We start from the raw sequence: 19,994 nt of genomic DNA, 5'->3' as shown, positions 1-19,994 counted from the left end.
AATGAGCGTCATCCGATCATCTTGCCTTACAATTGTAGGCTGTCTCGCCTTACCGTTTTGATGGCTCATCATGACTCCCTTCATGGCGAGAACCAGCTCATGCTCCGTCTCATCCGAACCCAATACTGGATACCGAATGCCAAGACCATGATCAGAGCCATCATCCACAATTGCAAAACCTGCATTATTCACCGAAAGCAGGCACAGTCCCAACTTATGGGGACCCTTCCCTGCGAGCGGACTACTTTTACCCGCGCGTTCACCAATACCGGGGTAGACTTTGCAGGGCCTTTCGACATCAAAAGCTACCGCGGTAGGGGATGTCGACTGTCAAAAGGCTACGTATGCCTTTTCGTCTGTTTTTCCACTAAGGCCATCCACTTAGAAGCCACTAGTGACCTTAGTACCCCAGGCTTCCTCGCGGCCTTTTCGCGTTTTATCGCGAGAAGAGGATGTCCGAAGAACATCTACTCCGACAATGGTACGAACTTTGTCGGAGCTTCCAGATCTCTACGATCGGAATTCAAAGCCTTCCTGGCAGAAAGCCGAGACAAAACAGTCTCCAAGTATAGCCATCAAGCATTAACTTGGCATTTTATTCCCGCTGGCGCTCCACATATGGGCGGCTTGTGGGAAGCGGGAGTGAAGAGCTTCAAAAGCCACTTCAAAAAGATCGCTTCTCCCCACAAATATACTATAGAGGAGTTCCAAACACTTTTGTGCCGGATTGAGGCGTGCCTCAACTCGCGCCCTCTCAGTCCGGGGTCGAATGACCCAACGGATCTGGAACCACTAACCCCAGGACATTTCCTAACCGGCAGCCACCTGCTGGCTCCACCAGAACCGGATGCCAGTGAGAGCACTGCCTCGATGATCAATCGATGGCAGAAACTCAAAGCCCTCCATCACACTTTCTGCAAACGATGGAAGGTGGAATACCTTTCCGAACTTCAAAAACGAGTGAAGTGGAAACAGTCAAAACAAAATATACACGTGGGAGATCTAGTTGTCATCAAAGAGGACAACTTATCTCCCAACGAATGGAGGTTAGGCAGAGTCGTCAAAGTACACCCCGGCGAAGATAACCGAGTACGTGTAGTCGACCTCATAACCGAGAAGGGTCAAGTCAGACGACCTTTGGTCAAACTGATCCTTCTTCCCACGGAGATAGATTGTGCGAGGACCAAAAGCTTCGCTTAACAATCCCCCCCGTTCCTCCACATCCCTCCGTTCAAAAAAAAAAAAAATTCTATTTTTTCATTTTCAAAAAAAACCATCCCACTCACTCGTTATTCCAGAACGAGTATACCAGAAAAGCCTTTACGCAGACCCTCGGTCTGCCACAGAAAGCAAAGGCACTCGGCCCATAATCCTTTTAAAATTTTCAAAATTTCAAAACCCAGCGCTCGCCCACCGAGGCCAATCAACCACCCTAATGCAGATCCCCATCTGCCACAAAACACTTATTTTTAATTTTCACAACCAAACCCCATTTCACTCACTCACCCCGAGCGAGGACACCAGAACCCTAACGCAGACTCAGGGTCTGCCACAGAAGGCAGATGCACTCAGCCAAAGGAACGAGGCCAAGCAATTAACCTAACGCAGATTCGATATCTGCCACAAATCCAAAAGAATTTAAACGCATACAGCCACAGATTAAAGATAATCGACGTGCTGATAAAATATCCGCAGTCCACAATACAATTCGGCCAGCCGCAACAAATGACCATGTCTGGCGGTCAAGTATGCATAATACAACAAACTCTACAACCACAACAACAGCAATCACCACAACAGCAGCAACAGCTGCCACAGCAGCAAATCAATAATCCACAACAACAGGGCGTATTGCAACAAACTCAACAACAGCAAATGAATATGAAAACAAAAACTGCACTGGCCAACATGTTGAATAGTCGCTTGGGTAACAGCAATGGTGGGGCAATACAAATACAACAACAGCAACAGACGATGGTCGTAGCAGCAGGTGGCACCCCAGTACCAGAACAGTCGCTTCAGCAGCAACAGCATCCCCAGAAAATAATACAACATCAAGTTGTAGTCGCTTGTAATGCCCCACAGTCTGGTATGATATTGCATCACAATCATCAGCAACAGCTGCAATATCAGCAGCGCCAATTAAATATGGATCAAGTGGGTATCACTTCATCTCCTAATGATAGTGCTTTAAACATGATAATTGAACACGAGACCCAGCAAAATCAGTCCCAACTATCACAACAGCTGCCACGCGAAAGAGGTGATAGATCACCACCTGAAATTAGCGATATTGTATCATCTGTGGCGACAATAACGACCAGCACATCCATGACATATGTAAATACTCCACACGGACTCTTTCCCATGCCATTGGGCAAGTCATCCAAATTGCCGCAAGTATCAAAAGCCAAAGCAAAATTCAAATTCCTTGGAAAATTTATGGCTAAGGCTGTTATGGATAGTCGAATGTTGGATCTACCATTCTCAATACCGTTCTACCGCTGGCTATTGAATGAAGAATATTCAGTTGGTTTAGCCGATTTGGCACGTGTCGCACCCGAAGTGCAAAGTACATTGGTAAGATTACAGGACGTGGTACTTGAACGCGATCAAATATTAAACGAATCGAAATTTGATGCAATGGAAAAGACTGAAAAGATTGAATCGCTGGATTTGGATGGATGCCTCATAGCTGATCTTGGATTGGATTTCGTTTTACCAGGCTATGCAAATATAGAACTATGCCGTGGTGGTCGTGATACGCCAGTAACAATTCACAATCTACATCAGTACATCTCATTGGTGACGTATTGGTTCCTTGTTGAAGGCGTGCAGAAACAATTTGAGGCGCTACGAGAAGGATTTGACTCGGTTTTCCCGACACAACGTCTGCGTATGTTTTATCCTGAAGAGTTGGAAAATGTTTTTTGTGGTTCTGGTGCTTGCAACTACCAACGATGGGACGTTAAAATGCTTCAAGACTGTTGCCGTACTGACCATGGGTTTACCCAAGATTCCCAGGCGATACAATATCTATATGATATCCTCTCTTCATATAATCGTGACGAGCAGCGTCTTTTTTTACAATTTGTGACCGGCTCACCCCGACTACCGACTGGAGGTTTTAAGTCTTTAACACCACAGCTAACAATTGTGCGCAAAACACTTGATGGTAATCAAAATCCAAACGAATATTTACCATCAGTGATGACATGTGTAAATTATTTAAAATTGCCTGATTATTCAAGTCAGGAAGTGATGCGAGAAAAGCTCAAAGTTGCCGCGAATGAAGGCAGCATGTCGTTCCATTTATCATAAATATTGCAATGTATAGCAACAAAATTTATTAAAAAGAATTAAGTGCTTATAATTGGCATAACGAATGATACACACATCTTCAGATGCATAAAAACTTATTTAGCGAGCAATTGAGAAATTTGAAGGAGGTGTCAAATATGTATAAATACAGACATATACTATATCTTTAATATATCCTTAATTACTGAATTCATTATGAAATTAATTTAACCGAATAATATTATTTTGAATATAAAATTAAAATAAAACAGTCAGTGCGATCAACATTAAAATTGCTAGATTAACGCACAAGTAAAATCCCATCACATACATACATATACATATATAAACAGGTATATCCAAGTTTTGCGACGAATGTTCTGTAATGACGCAGACTTGTTATCCTATCTCACCCATGTAATTACTATAAAATAAACTCTCTGATCGGCGGCAAATTGCGGTGGCACAAGTTCCCCAGCCTCAATCTACACAATCGCCTCAAGGTGTCATGACACAGGCTGGATTCATACAAGGCCGCCCCAATATGCCGCTGCCACCGCGTCCGCAATTCTACGGACACAATCCGAATTTAAAATTACCACCAGACCTTTTCCTTGTTGGCTGTACATTTATATTGTGGAGTATGATGAAACCGATGCAAATGAATTGCCAATTTGGATGGAGACGATACGGCAATTTGGTGGTGATATTGAACGCGTTTATTGTCAACGCGTTACACATGTGCTCTGTCGTACGCAACGTCATGGGGTGGTGATGCAAGCATTGCGCGACTCCAAACGTTGCATAACAGCATATTGGTTGAATGATATTTGCTTTAAGAAACAATTACTGCCGCCATGGCAAGCACTTCATCTACCGTTTCCCAGTCAATTTGGATATCAGAAGCCTCTAGATAAACACATAATTTCAACACATGGATTTGAAGGTGAAGAAAGCTTTCGCATACAGCAAATGGTAGAAGAATGTGGTGCCATATACACATCATACTTATCGAAGCATAATACAGTTTTGATTTGTAAAAAACCCGAAGGTGATAAATACACCGCTGCCAAAGAGTGGAATATACCGATTGTAAATGCAGTTTGGTTGGCAGATATTTGCATTGGTAATCTGAGTGGAATGTCGCAATATGAAAATCAGAAGTATCAGCAATATTCGTTAGCTGCACCATTTAGGATCGATTATCCGTTGGTACCACATTTGATGGCCGCTTGGAAAGCACCAATAAATCTTACACAAGAAGCGCATGAACGTGTCAAACGTTCTTTAGCTGATCCATATTTTGAACAAAAGTTGAAACGTCAAAAGATCTCACCCTATCAGGAGGAAATACCAGAGACAATAGTCTGTGTTGAATACCCACACAATGATAAACCACCAAAGGTGATATTTTCACAAGTGGCCGATCCAGAATCGTTGAAAAAAGCTGTCGTCACTCTTGGTGGTATCGTTGTCGACAATCCAGAGGATGCAACTTTTTGGTTATGACACGCGAAAGTCGCACATGCAAACTCATACAAGCTGTTTGTCATGTAGATTATGTACTCAAATCGAATTGGTTAGTGGAGAGTGCCAAAGCAGGCCGGTTCCTGCCGCCTGATACTTACAAAATACAATACATACCTGTCGATGAAAATCTCAAATTTCACTTGGATACTGTATTACGTTCGACAATACGAAATACGCTTTTTGCTGGCAAACATTTCTTTGTAACACCTGATGTTTTTCCAGCACGTTCTGAAATTGTACGTATGATTGAATCATCTGGTGGTAAAGTAGAACCAAAACGCCGTAATGCACAAGCCATTGCTGAAACACATGCACAAGCGCCAGAATCATATATTATTGTAACATGTCCAAATGATATGCATTTATGTGTGGACTTAACGCGGCAAGGCAATCCAAAGTGTCCCATTGTTTCGACAGAATTTGTAATGAGTTCGATATTAAAGCAAAAATTAGAAATCGAACCAAATTTACATCTAAAAAGAAAAAAGAAGAAAAATTGATTGATTAATGAAAAGAAAATATTGCACTCTACTTACCATGTTTTAGCCAACCTACTCCACCAAGCGTAAAAAATTAAAGAATGAAGCAACGGAATAAATCTCTCGATTAGTCCCGTTTGCTTCAATTCAGAGGAATTTACATTCTATACACGGGTGTGTATGAATGTGCACAATTTTTTTTGTCTTTGCTGCTGGTAAATATCTACCAGTGCATGGACTTTTGTAAAGTCAAAATGTTGGGGCACGGAAAATGGTAGTAGAAGTTTCGTGAAAACGATAACTACGATTTATATTGGTACCAAAAAATTCCCAATTTATCGTAAAACAAACAAATCACAAAATAAATCACATCCCAAAACGTCTACCTACCACAACAATATTCCCAAGTACCCAAAATACTGCCACCAAATAACCGATTTCGGCATGTTATCGTTTACGTAAAACTTTTATTTTCGTTTAAATTATTCACGAAAAAAAAAAAAAAAACTTAGAAAAATAGCGCAGAAAATATTTGCTATATTATCTTATCAAAAAGTCATTTCTTGTTTAAAGTTGCTCACAAATTTTAAGAGAATTGACTGATTTTAATCATTATCCCCTCCTAATGTTAGTTGGGTGGGCTTGGCAATTAGACACTTTAAAAATGATCGCCGTATACGTTTTCAGTGCGAAAATACTGAAATATTAGTAGAATCTAAATTTTGGTAGCAGAAGACGTAGACGTAGTTGAAAATGAAAAATGGGTCAAAAAGGTTGGTCAAACTACCAATGCGGTAAAGTCCGTGCACTGACGGTCCATATACTTATACCAACGTATGTACATATACATGCCGAGTTTAAATGTGCATTATATTAGGGATGCATAAAAAGATGCAAACGGGTACCCAAAAACCCGAGTCTGAGGTACCGGTAACGGAGCCAAATACCCTTCGGGAACCGTGCCGTTTGATAAAGGCCATCAATAAAACATGACTACAAGCGTACTTGGGGAAAAGTTGAAGAGATAAGTGAAGGGCAATACAAAACAAAAATTATTCATTCTGTAAATTCTTCTCTTCGTCCAAAACGAAGATTTTTATTTTTTTATTTTTTTCTTTACATAGCATACAATTTGCTGTCCAAACATATTTTTTTGTGGCGGGCAGGGAAGTTGTTGATTTTTAGCATCAACAACACAAATAACAGCGACTCAAAAGAACCCACGCTACACACTTTCTACCCGGTTCGGTACCAGAATGTGCGAACTGAAAAATCGTAAATGCTCATTCTTCTGCAGCACTAGTGTGCCCGTGGCTAACTAAAACGCTAGCGGGTGACACAAAATAAACGAAATAAGGCACTAAAGACCCAGGCACATAACGTGCGTTGAAAGAGGCTATGCACATGATGTGCGCCAAATACGAATATTTATACTGCTACAGATGGTTGCCCCCTACGCACGCGCTACTAAAATTTCCCAAATCTCAACCATATAATTAGGGACCACTCGCCCCTGCACTTCGACAATGACCCGACCCATTGAAACCTATTTCACTCCTTTCAGGAAAATGGGTCGTTTTGCCGCTTTAAAACGAAATGCTGCCACGAACGCAGCGCGTTATTCGTCGGAATGCCGAGTGTGTCTTGAGCGACACCCTATCCGCTTGTGCCCAGCATTCAGGGCGAAAAGGCCAGAAGAGCGCCTCTACGTAACCATTCGCGAATGCTACTGCGGAAATTGTTTGGCGCCTGATCACCGCTCTAACGCATGCCCAAGCCAAGGGCGATGCAAACGGTGCGGCGAGAAGCACCACACGATGCTGCACATCGCCTCGATCGACGAAGAGGAGCAGCTATTACAAGAAGCCCGCTCCAAGCCATGGAGGGTCCAAGTGGAAGAGGAGCTAGATTCACCCCGAGAGCGGATAGACGACTCAATCTCGTTATATGCGTCGGACGCTGGAACGGAGACTGGACCTCTTCGTCCACCCCGAAACCGAGATGCCAGCCGAACCGGAGCGGAGACGCGGTCTCTTCGCCCGACCATAACGCCTACAGCCAAATCGTTTCGACCACTTCTGCAGCACGAGAGGAAGCGGCTCCAACAAGGGACAGCGACAGCCCAGCGCCGTACATATAACGGCCGAGCGGAGACCCGGTCTCTTCGCCGGCAACCCAGGAACCCCCAACGGAGACGACATTCGCGCGACCGCAGAGCGGAGACACGGCCTCTTCGCCTGCACCAACGACATCAGCCACAAGATCGCAGCCACGGAGGCAACACGCTGCAGCTCACCACCGTGTCCACTTTCCGGTCAGGGCTCGTAGCCCAGCATCCAGCGGCCACCGCCACCATGATACCAACAGTAGCGATCACACCCACCGCGGTCGTGAAGATAGAAGCTGGGGGGCGGCTACACCTCGTCCGGGCCTTAATTGACGGATGCTCCCCCACCACCGTGATAGCATATGAGCTCGCCCAGGAGCTCCAACTCCCTGCCAGCAACGTTGGCGGGCAAGCAGGATGCCTACTACGCATACGAGGAAGACACGGCCAAAATAAACGAATTGCAACCCATGCGGCGGTCGTGGCCAATTTTCGGCGAATGGCCCCCACGACCAGCGTCGACAGCGCCATCGCATCCCCGTACGCACATCTCCGTCTGGCGGATCCACAGTTTTATTCATCCGCCCCGATCCGCCTCGTACTAGGGACAGACGCATATGCCGAAATAATGCTACCAGGGATTCTGCCCACCACGTTTGGCCCTTTGTTGGCTCAGAGTACCATCTTCGGTTGGGTACTCTCGGGCACAACCAAGGCCTAACATGAAAATGTTCGGAAACAACCGAAATCCATGAATTTTTACACTTTTTTATTTTTATTGAATTTCTGCTGTACACAGTCGCAAGAGGTGTGCATTGTGATTTCGTACAAGCGAAAAATCTTTCTATCCCTCCATTGCCATACCTACGTGTCAAATCATAGCTGACAGGGAGAACGGCTGTCGCGAAGGGTCAGAGAATGGAAGAAAGGTTTCTTTTTCTTGTGTTCGCCGTTATTGAATTGAAGTGCCATGAATTTCACATTTGTTTCAAATCAGCTTTTCCTTTAAATTTGTATACAGAAAATCAGACTACATATTAATACTCACTCGCTGTTCACTATTGTGAACGTTTTATCGAAAATTCGCCACTTGTATGAATTCACAATGGAGGTGTGCGTTTTAAAAGCTTGTATCATTACAATGAGCTATTTTTTATTAAATTTTCTTCATACAAAATTCACAATCATAGAATTTCCAATGAATTTGTAATAAACGGCAAGAAATATGAACACGTATATCTTCTTACTTCTTTTCGCTATCCCTAGCTCTAGGCAAGCCTGGCTTAGGCCTTGAATCATAACGGGAAAAGTGCCGAATGACAGAGGCATCAGCAACCAAGCTCACCCATTGCGCAAACCATCTTGCGTGCCGCCAAGCCGGCGGACTGACCGGCGTTTATGTTAAGTTAGATATAATTAGTTATAAGATTTTACTTTTTTTCTTCTCTTCTTCACGGTCGGTGATCCTTGGCGGACTGTGATGTTGCGTACCGCAAGGGGGGCGGCATGTTTAGGCCAAATGCCTAACTTTTACCTGATTGACGGCGCCCCTCCCTAACGTTTTAATAATATTTCCAGCCACCCACACTCACGCCGCATTTGTGTGCATGCATGCACATGCATGCGTTTCATACACATGCACGTGTGTGTGCAGGTTGTCAGCACCCATGCACGTATATGTGGGGGTTGTTGTGTGTGTGGCTTTTTTCCCCTCCTTAATACCAGAGGACTTTTTCGTGGCTTAGCGGTTGTCCTCAACGGGATAACCGGCCTCTTTTTCGATCGACCGCCAACCAGCACACATCGCCGAGTATCACCGTCATCAGTTCGCCTACCCACTGCCGGTTCCAGACGCACTCAGGCCGAACACTAGGGCTATATAGTAAAACAAATGCAAAAAATAAATAATAGGATATAAAAAACCTTATATTTAAAAACAACAAGTAAGGAAGGCTAAGTTCGGATGTAACCGAACATTACATACTCAGTTGAGAGCTGTGGAGACAAAGTAAGGGAAAATCACCATGTTGTAAAAAGAACCTAGGGTAACCCTGGAATGTGTTAAAGAGTATTTTATGAGGAAGTGGGCCATAGTTCTATAGGTGGACGCCTTTTCGAGATATCGCCATAAAAGTGGACCAGGGGTGACTCTAGAATTTATTTTGTACTATATGGGTATCAAATGAAAGGTATTAATGAGTATTTTAAAAGGGCGTGGGCCTAAGTTCTATAGATGGACGCCTTTTCGAGATATCGCCATAAAGATGGACCAGGGGTGACTCTAGAATTTGTTTGTACAATATGAGTATCAAATGAAAGGTGTTAATGAGTACTTTAAGAGGGCGTGGGCCTTAGTTCTATAGGTGGATGCCTTTTCGGGATATCGCCATAAATGTGGACCAGGGGCGACTCTAGAATGCGTTTGTACAATATGGGTATCAAATGAAAGGTGTTAATGAGTATTTTAAAAGGGCGTGGGCCTTAGTTCTATAGGTGGACGCCTTTTCAAGATATCGCCATAAAGGTGGACCAGGGGTGACTCTAGAATTTGTTGTACGATATGGGTATCAAATGAAAGGTGTTAATGAGTATTTTAAAAGGGCGTGGACCTTAGTTCTATAGGTGGACGCCTTTTCGAGATATCGCCATAAAGGTGGACCAGGGGTGACTCAAGAATTTGTTTGTACGATATGAGTATGAAATGGAAGGTGTTAATGAGTATTTTAAAAGGGAGTGGGCCTTAGTTCTATAGGTGGATGCCTTTTCGAGATATCGCCATAAAGGTGGGCCAGGGGTGACTCTAGAATTTTTTTGTACGATATGGGTATCAAATGAAAGGTGTTAATGAGTATTTTAAAAAGGAGTGGGCCTTAGTTCTATATGTGGACGCCTTTTCGAGATATCGCCATAAACGTGGACCAGGGTGACTCTAGAATGTGTTTGTACGATATGGGTATCAAATTAAAGGTATTAATGAGGGTTTTAAAATGGAGTGGCCCTTAGTTGTATATGTGAAGGCGTTTTCGAAATATCGACCAAAATGTGGACCAAGGTGATCCAGAACATCATCTGTCGGGTACCGCTAATTTATTTATATATGTAATACCACGAACAGTATTCCTTCGAAGATTCCAAGGGCTTTTGATTTCGCCCTGCAAAACTTTTTCATTTTCTTCTACTTAATATGGTAGGTGTCACACCCATTTTACGAAGTTTTTTTCTAAAGTTATATTTTGCGTCAATAGACCAATACAATTACCATGTTTCATCCCTTTTTTCGTATTTGGTATATAATTATGGCATTTTTTCATTTTTCGTAATTTTCGATATCGAAAAAGTGGGCGTGGTCATAGTCGGATTTCGGCCATTTTTTACACCAATACAAAGTGAGTTCAGATAAGTACGTGAACTGAGTTTAGTAAAGATATATCGATTTTTGCTCAAGTTATCGTGTTAACGGCCGAGCAGAAGGACAGACGGTCGACTGTGTATAAAAACTGGGCGTGGCTTCAACCGATTTCGCCCTTTTTCACAGAAAACAGTTATCGTCCTAGAATCTAAGCCTCTACCAAATTTCACAAGGATTGGTAAATTTTTGTTCGACTTATGGCATTAAAAGTATCCTAGACAAATTAAACGAAAAAGGGCGGAGCCACGCCCATTTTGAAATTTTCTTTTATTTTTGTATTTTGTTGCAACATATCATCACTGGAGTTGAATGTTGACATAAATTACTTATATACTGTAAAGATATTAACTTTTCTTTTAAAATTGAATTAAAAAATTTTTTTTTTTTAAAAGTGGGCGTGGTCGTTCTCCGATTTTGCTAAGTTTTATTAAGCAGACATATAGTAATGAGAGTAACGTTCCTGCCAAATTTCATCATGATATCTTCAACGACTGCCAAATTACAGCTTGCAAAACTTCTAAATTACCTTCTTTTAAAAGTGGGCGGTGCCACGCCCATTGTACACAATTTTACTAGTTTTCTATTCTGCGTCATAAGTTCAACTCACGTTTTATCGCTTAATACATATTTGGTAATGAATTATCGGACTTTTTCGATTTTTCGAAATTTTCGATATCGAAAAAGTGGGCGTGGTTATTGTCCGATATCGTTCATTTTAAATAGCAGTCTGAGATGAGTGCCCAGGAACCTACATACCAGATTTCATCAAGATACCTCAAAATTTACTCAAGTTATCGTGTTAACGGACAGACGGACGGACGGACGGACATGGCTCAATCGAATTTTTTTTCGATACTGATGATTTTGATATATGGAAGTCTATATCTATCTCGATTCCTTTATACCTGTACAACCAACCGTTATCCAATCAAAGTTAATATACTCTGTGAGCTCTGCTCAACTGAGTATAAAAACAATGGAAAACAGTAAAATAATAAAATTGAAAAATATTAGGGAAATTAAAAACTAATAAAAAATGAAAATAAACAACGTAAAAAATATTTTGAAATAATTAATTATTCATAATCATAATCAAATAATCAGATATTTCATTTAAATTGATATGAAATATTCAGAAATACTATAATTGAATTTAATCAAGCGACTAAAAAATCAATGCTAAATATTTTTAGTTCATTAAAAGTAAACAAGTAATTACATAAAACCGGCAGTGATTTGGCAAAGCACCTCAATGCTATATAGTTGTAATGAAAAGTGACATGGAAAAAATCATGCATTTTAGAAGTCGACATTAAAACTAATTGGCTGAAGAATTCCGTACAGGGAATTCTGTAAGCATATTTACACATACATACAAACATAGCCCGCTTCAAGCACATACACCACTTACTAGAGTTTCAACATCAAATTCTTGGAAAAGAAACATTTGTATGAATTTATTTTTGCAGTCAGCAATCTTATCATTCTCATAATTTCTTTTCATTCCTTTTATACTCAGTTAAGCAGAGCTCACAGAGTATATTAGCTTTGCTCGCATAACGGTAATCCGTAACGGCATAAACTAATCGAGATAGATATATACTTCTATATATCAAAATGATCTGGGTGAAAAAAGAAATTCATTTAGCCATGTCCGTCCGTCCGTCCGTCCTTGTGAAATTTGGTAGGGACATAGATTCTATATAACTAAGATTATTCGATAACTGTTTTCTGTGAAAATTGGCGAAATCGGTTGAACCCACGCCCAGTTTTTATACACAGTCGACCGTCTGTCCTTCCGCTCGGCCGTTAACACGATAACTTGAGCAAAAAACGATATATCTTACCTGAACTTAGTTCACGTACTTATCTGAAATCACTTTATCTTGGTATAAAATATGGCCGAAATCCGACTATGACCACGCCCACTTTTCCGATATCGAAAATTATGAAAAATGAAAAAAATGCCATAATTCTGTACCAAATATGAAAAAAGAGATGAAACATGGTAACTGGATTGGTTTATTGACGCAAAATATAACTTTAGAAAAAACTTTGTAAAATGGGTGTGACACTTACCATATTAAGTACAAGAAAATGAAAAGTTCTGCAGGGCGAAATCAAAAGCCCTTGGAATCTTGGCAGGTATACTGTTCGTGGTATGACATATATAAATAAATTAGCGGTACCCGACAGAAGATGTTCTGGGTCAGCCAGGTCCACATTTTGGTCGAGATCTCGAAAACGCCTTCACATATAAAACTAAGGGCTAGTCCCTTTTAAAATCCTCATTAATACTTTTAATTTGATACCCATATCGTACAAACATTCTAGAATCACCCCTGGTCCACCCTTATTGCGATATCTCGAAAAGACGTCCACCTATAGAACTAAGGCCCACTATGTTTTAAATAATCTTTAATACCTTCCATTTGATACACATGTCATACAAACACATTCCAGGGTTACCCTAGGTTCATTTTCCTACATGGTGATTTTCCCTTATTTTGTCTCCAAAGCTCTCAGCTGAGTATGTAATGTTCGGTTACACCCGAACTTAGCTTTCCTTACTTGTTCATGCTGCTTTTGCTCAAGCATCCTATTGCGCGCGCTACAACACGTAATGAGCGCAATAATTCTCAAGTGGTTTGCCAAAAAAAAAAAAAACCAATATAAAACCACAAGAAAAATAAAAAGTTGTGGTGCATATTTTAGGCTACACGCAAACTGAAAGTTCGGAAGGTATATTAAAACAATTTGAAGTAGCAACTAAAAGTGTTGACAGGTCTAGTGAGACTACTACTATGTGCTAGGTCGAATAAAAAGGAAAAATATAGTTGTATGTGTGTATTTTTTTTTTTTTATACTCAGCGTGCTTTGCACACAGAGTATACTAACTTTGATTGGATAACGGTTGGTTGTACAGGTACAAAGGAATTGAGATAGATATAGACTTCCATATATCGAAATAATCAGTATCGAAAAAAAAAAAATTATTGAGTCATGCCCGTCCGTCCGTCCGCCCGTTAGCACGATAACTTCAGTAAATATCGAGATATCTTCACCAAATTTGGTACACTAGCTTATCTTGACCCAGAATAGATTGGTATTGAAAATGAGTGAAATCGGATGATAACCACGCCCACCTTTTATATATATAAAATTTTGGAAAACACAAAAAACCTGATAATTTAGTAAATAATGATATTGTTACGAATATTAGCAAAACTAAGGAGTGCTGCCATCTCTAAGCCGATGCTAAGCAGTGACGTGAATTCACATCCATAGATTAATCATTATGTATCTACATACACGAAACAATAATTGCGTCTACACATATGTACCATGTACGTATACGAGCAGCGGAGAGTCAATGCACAAACACATGCATATATCTGAGATACTCCTGTAAGTATGCAATGAGAAAAACTATAAAATTGTGCAATTGTAGTTACAGCTGAGAAGTTTGCGAGCTGCTGGACTAGTAGATTCTGGAAGCACCTAGAAGATGCGAAGGTTGAAATCAAAGAGTATAAAAGACGACAATTGTAGAGGCGCTGGAATTCAGTTTGATTTGAGTTGTCAAACAGTTACGACTAAGACGATATCTAGCGAGCAATAGCAGTATTATTTTGAAAGTCAGTTTCATTTAAGCTATCAGTTTGGTTATTGAGCTATTCGTTGCACAGATTGAGTGTTATTGTGAAGTATTTTAATAAAGACCATTTTTCCATTATTCAGTATTGGAGTTATTTATTCAACAGTTTAGCGATACGAACCTAGCAAAAGGGCAAATAAGAGGATTTGCAGCAAGTTCGTTACAATTGGTGTCAGAAGAGGAATTGTTGAATAAATGCCGGAGGACAACAAGGACATGGCAAAGTTCAGTGAATTGAAGATCCAGCAACTGAAGAAGGAGTTGGAGAGCCGTGGATTGAATACAAGCGGCGTTAAACTCGAACTTCAGGCACGGCTACGAGAGGCAATGGAAGCAGAAGGAATTGATGTGGACGAGTATGTATTTTATCCTGATGGGGACGAGACAACAACAAAAATTGAAGAGAAAAACGAAACATCGCAGACAGTTACGAGCACAGACTTGAACATGATTTTGGCTGCAATATCTGCTCAAACATTGACAATGTCATCCCAACTAGAAGAACAGAAAACGTATATGTCATCTCAACTAGAAGAACAGAAAACGTATATGTCATCACAGATGGAATCCCAAGAGTCACGAATAACATCGAAGATTGAAGCACAAGAAACGCGATGTCAGAAATGTCGACACAGATTACATCGAGGATGGTAAATGCAAGAAGAAACTGATAGTTGTTCCCAGAAAGAGGATTCCTGATGTGCTCAGCGAGCTGCATAATGGTCCAAGCGGAGGTCATCTTGGAATCATGAAGACGCTCGAGAAGATTAAACAGAGATTCTATTGGGTTGGTTGCCGTCAGTCGGTCACAGAGTGGTTTGCGAACTGCGAGGTTTGTAGCAGAGCGAAAGGGCCCAGAACCCGAAGTCATGGCCAGATGAAGCAATATAACTCAGGTGCGCCATTTGAACGGATCGCTATGGATGTCGCCGGTCCATTTCTTACTAGCAACGGCGGAAACAAATATGTACTGGTAGTTATGGATTATTTCAGCAAATGGCCAGAGGTATACCCAATCCCAACTCAAGAAGCGGAAACGGTAGCAGAAGTGTTTATAAACAATTGGATTGCAAGGTATGGTGGACCAATGGAGTTACATTATGACCAAGGCAGGAATTTCGAATCAGCTGTGTTCCAGGAAATGTGTAAATCATTGGGCATTCGAAAAACACGGACAACTGCATTGCATCCTCAATCCGATGGTATGGTAGAACGATTCAATAGAACATTGGAGGAGCACTTAAGGAAAGTAGTAGACAAGTACCATAAAGAGTGGGATACCCGCATACCATTATTCTTAATGGCTTACCGATCAGCAGTGCATGAGACAACGGGCCAAACCCCAGCAAAAGTAATTTTTGGCAATGTCCTTAGACTGCCAGCTGATTTGAAGTTTGGGATAGATGCCAATTCGGAGAGAAATGTCAAGAAATCCACTAGTGATTTGGAAGAAGAGCTAAGAGAAATACATGATCTGATAAGGCAACGAACAAAGATTATGAGTGACAAGATGAAAGCCAGATACGATAAAGCAATTAATTCGGAAGGTTTTCAGGAAGGAGATTTGGTGCTGTTTTACAACCCACAACATAAAAAAGGTTTGTCCCCGAAATTGCAGTGTAATTGGGAAGGCCCATACAAAGTTGTAAAACGGATCAACGATGTAGGGTACCGCATACAAACCATCGGTAAACCACGAACCAAAATGAAAGTGGTCCATTTGGAAAGGAGATTTGTATAATCGGGATGATCAGACTTAGGTGGGGGGCAGTGTTACGAATATTAGCAAAACTAAGGAGTACTGTCATCTCTGAGCCGATGCTAAGCAGTGACGTGAATTCACATCCATAGATCAATCATTATGTATCTACATAAATGAAACAATAATTGCGTCTACACATATGTACCATGTACGTATACGAGCAGCGGAGAGTCAATGCACAAACACATGCATATATCTGAGATACTCCTATAAGTATGCAATGACAAAAACTATAAAATTGTGCAATTGTAGTTACAGCTGAGAAGTTTGAGAGCTGCTGGAATAGTAGATTCTGGAAGCACCTAGAAGATGCGAAGGTTGAAATCAAAGAGTATAAAAGGCGACAATTGTAGAGGCGCTGGAATTCAGTTTGATTTGAGTTGTCAAACAGTTACGACTAAGACGATATCTAGCGAGCAATAGCAGTATTATTTTGAAAGTCAGTTTCATTTAAGCTATCAGTTTGGTTATTAAGCTATTCGTTGCACAGTTTGAGTGTTATTGTGAAGTATTTTAATAAAGGCCATTTTTCCATTATTCAATATTGGAGTTATTTATTCAACAGTTTAGCGATACGAACCTAGCAAAAGGGAAAATAAGAGGATTTGCAGCAAATTCGTTACAATATTTCACTTATCAGGTTTTATTGTAAGAGGGAATGGGGAGAGATTTTTCTTTTAAACGGGCGGTGCCACGTGTTATGTAGGAAAGTAATTTATCTGAAATGAAATGTACAATTGAAGCCCACGCTGAGTATATAATGTTCTGTTACACCCGAACTTACACACTTTTACTTGTTTGATATTCGTTTCCTTTTAGAGCTCGCATGAATTATGATATTAGCCTAGTAAGTAAAATTGGTTTTGCATATTTAAGGCAAGATATTGGTAGAAATTATTCAAAAAAGACTCAGATATAGTATTACTGAGCTGATAAAAATACGTAAAAAAATATTCAGTTTCAAAAATTTCGAAAAATTTACAACAATGAATGCTCTGTTTGGAAAATATAGGGTCTGTGAAAAGTAGGGTCTGTGGTATGCTGCGCTGATCAAGAAAGAAAAAGATGCTACAAGCTGCCAGATTACTGTAGGGTCTTTCAGACGGTAGTAGTAGCCTTAACAAAAGCAGTAGAAACACTGGAAGGAAAAAGTTTAACTGCAGCCGCGTCAACTTTTATATTGACAGCCAAGCAGCAATTAAGACAATAATCGCATAGCACAGCATCTTGTTGCATCAAATTGTGTTTAGATTATAGGCAATCCCTGGAAAGAATTTGGACACGGAAAAGCATGCATCTATATTGGGTTCCAGGGAATATGGGAATAAATGGGAAATGCAAAAGCGGATGAACTAGCTAAAAAGGGCGCATCCCTCGAAACTTGCTCCGTAGAAGTCCCAATTAGATTGTGTGAGATTTAGAGAAGAAGAGAGGTGCACATGATTGCCCCAAGCAGGAATGGCGTGGGTCCAAGCACGAGGCTGCAAAGTTTCGAAGATCATGTGTAGGTCTTGCAACCTTAGACTAACAAAGTTGCCTCTATCAATAAAAAAAGAGTACTGCACACTTTTTACGGATATTTTGACTGAACACTGCGTTCTGGCGTCACATGCCTTTAAATTGGGCTTGGTCAGTGATGGCAGATGTAGAAAGTGCGGGTTAGGGGAGGAAACGATCGAACTCGTTTTGTGATCATGTCCTCTATCATTAAAAAAAGAGTACTGCACACTTTTTACGGATATTTTGACTGAACACTGCGTTCTGGCGTCACATGCCTTTAAATTGGGCTTGGTCAGTGATGGCAGATGTAGAAAGTGCGGGTTAGGGGAGGAAACGATCGAACTCGTTTTGTGATCATGTCCTATGCTTGCCAGACTAAGACTCCAGGTGATACAGCTGTCGGATGTAGAAGCAGAAAGTGGCATATGTTCTAGAATGCGTATAGCATTTGCCAAAAGGATGGAGCAGTTTTTTAGTACAGGTCCTGGTGTTTGATTGGGTTTTTCAGTTTGGTCATAAAACAAACTTCTGGTAACAGTACTTTCGCATTAAGTCTATGTGAGGTACTCGTGGACCGGCCAGTTCAACCAAAACTAACCTGCCTTTTTAACGCTCTTATAGTAGCTTCAAAATATTACGTATACGCACTGGTGTCCATCTTAACAGGTGATACGCTTGTGTTTGCATGTTATTGGTTTGCTTTTAATTAAACAACGAGTTTATTTAAACAAAGTTCAATCTAAATTCCTGTGATGTTATCAAAAAAAAAAAATTAGAAACTCTGCTTCTTTGAAATCTGCAGACTCCCAAATTATTCTTCATTTCCCCGAGTCTCAAAAAGACCATACCTCGCAGACTCAAGCCCATTAAGTATATTAAAGACAAAGATTAATATAATGTCATTCTATTAATTAATGCAAATAAATTAGCACGTAACTGTGATTTAGGCTCAACAATTATGTATTAAATGGTGCAGTCTCATACAATTAAATCCACAATAATGAGACAAGAATGTCTATCAAACCTGTGTACACATGAACAAACATATGTAAGTATATATAGCTACGAGAATCTTTGAAATCAAAAAATAACCAATTAGGTATGGTAAATTATGCACAAATCAACAGCATGCTACATTGCCCTGAAAGGTTTAACCAACGCAAATATTACGTATAAATAAACATCCAATTATGATGCCTCCCCGAAGAAATGAAATCAAGCGCTTCCCTTTACATGGAAATTCCGAATAACTTATAAGTAAGACAATCTCATATGCGTAAAATTTTACTAACAAGATATCCCGCGCTCTTTCTAGAGAAGCAATTTGGAAAGATACTGAACAAATGAGCTGTCGAAAAGGCAATGTCTTACCTTGTGGTAATTATGTTGTTTTTGCCACTGGAGCACAACTTTTGTAAGTGCTTCTTACCGCTTCCGCTTTCTACGTAATTTTCAATTCTATTTACTCTTTTTTTGTAGTATAATTTGTAAAGATATTTTATCAATACTGCAATCCCATCCTACACATTTTTTGTTAGGAATACTGCTAGCCACTAAAAGGTTGAAAAGTGCAGCATTTCAGCCTTGAGGTTATTTTCTGATCAGTGAAATGGGACTCCGATTTCAAGCTGCTGATCTATAGGCTATCATAGTGCGTCACCTCGTCATCACTAACCACTTCTTTTTCCAATCTTGATCTTTTAAAATCATATTTCAAGAAAACTTCACATTTTAAAATGATAAAAACCGATGACCTATCCTGCTAGTAATTTTTTCAGGATTTTGTTAAATCCTCTCACTGGGCGCACGGTTTCAGTTTCCCTCTAAGTTGCATTGCTTCATCAGAGTAACAACTCTAAATGATCGTCTTAAGACCTCAGTCCAATTAGTATAACTAGTAGTTATACCTTACAGATTGTCGCTTTACATTTTCCATCGTTATTTTGTGGTGGTAGCGTTCTTCGCCTACCACACCAATGATCCTGGGTTCTAAGCCATGAAAAGCTTCTCAGTGAAAACTCATCTGTCTTGCGTATGCCGTTCGGAGTTGCCATAAAACATGTAAGTCCCGTCCCGCCTATTTGCAGCAAAAATAAAAAGGAGCAGGACGCAAATTGGAAGAGGTGCTCGGCCTAAAATCTCTCAGGAGGTTATACAACCAACAACGCACGCACTATTTATTAATGATGTTTCAATTAATATCGATTTCAGATAATATGTTTATCATAAATCAATTTACATAAATGAAT

The 19,994-nt window shown here is 40.4% G+C and overlaps 2 protein-coding genes across 9 annotated transcripts in view; both read left to right on the top strand.

Annotated features, from left to right (window-relative positions):
• igl (igloo) overlaps positions 1 to 19,994 on the top strand; it is a 762,142-nt gene that overhangs the window by 461,340 nt on the left and 280,808 nt on the right. The gene's annotated exons all lie outside the window — the stretch shown is intronic.
• On the top strand, positions 1,732 to 3,377 carry LOC137247258 (E3 ubiquitin-protein ligase TRIP12-like). Its single transcript, XM_067778363.1, has one exon. It carries the CDS (start codon positions 1,732 to 1,734, stop codon positions 3,319 to 3,321), a length of 1,590 nt encoding a protein of 529 aa, XP_067634464.1. The 3' UTR covers positions 3,322 to 3,377.

The sequence above is a fragment of the Eurosta solidaginis genome, chromosome 3 (genome assembly GCF_040869045.1).
Source record: "Eurosta solidaginis isolate ZX-2024a chromosome 3, ASM4086904v1, whole genome shotgun sequence".
Taxonomy (NCBI): Eukaryota; Metazoa; Arthropoda; class Insecta; order Diptera; family Tephritidae; genus Eurosta; species Eurosta solidaginis.
Note: the sequence above shows the minus strand (reverse complement) of the source record. Positions and strands in the feature narration are given on the sequence as shown.

Bases quoted from the DNA above. Each gene is read 5' to 3' on its own strand.
- LOC137247258 (XM_067778363.1), top strand. From the start codon at position 1,732: ATGTCTGGCGGTCAAGTATGCATAATACAACAAACTCTACAACCACAA.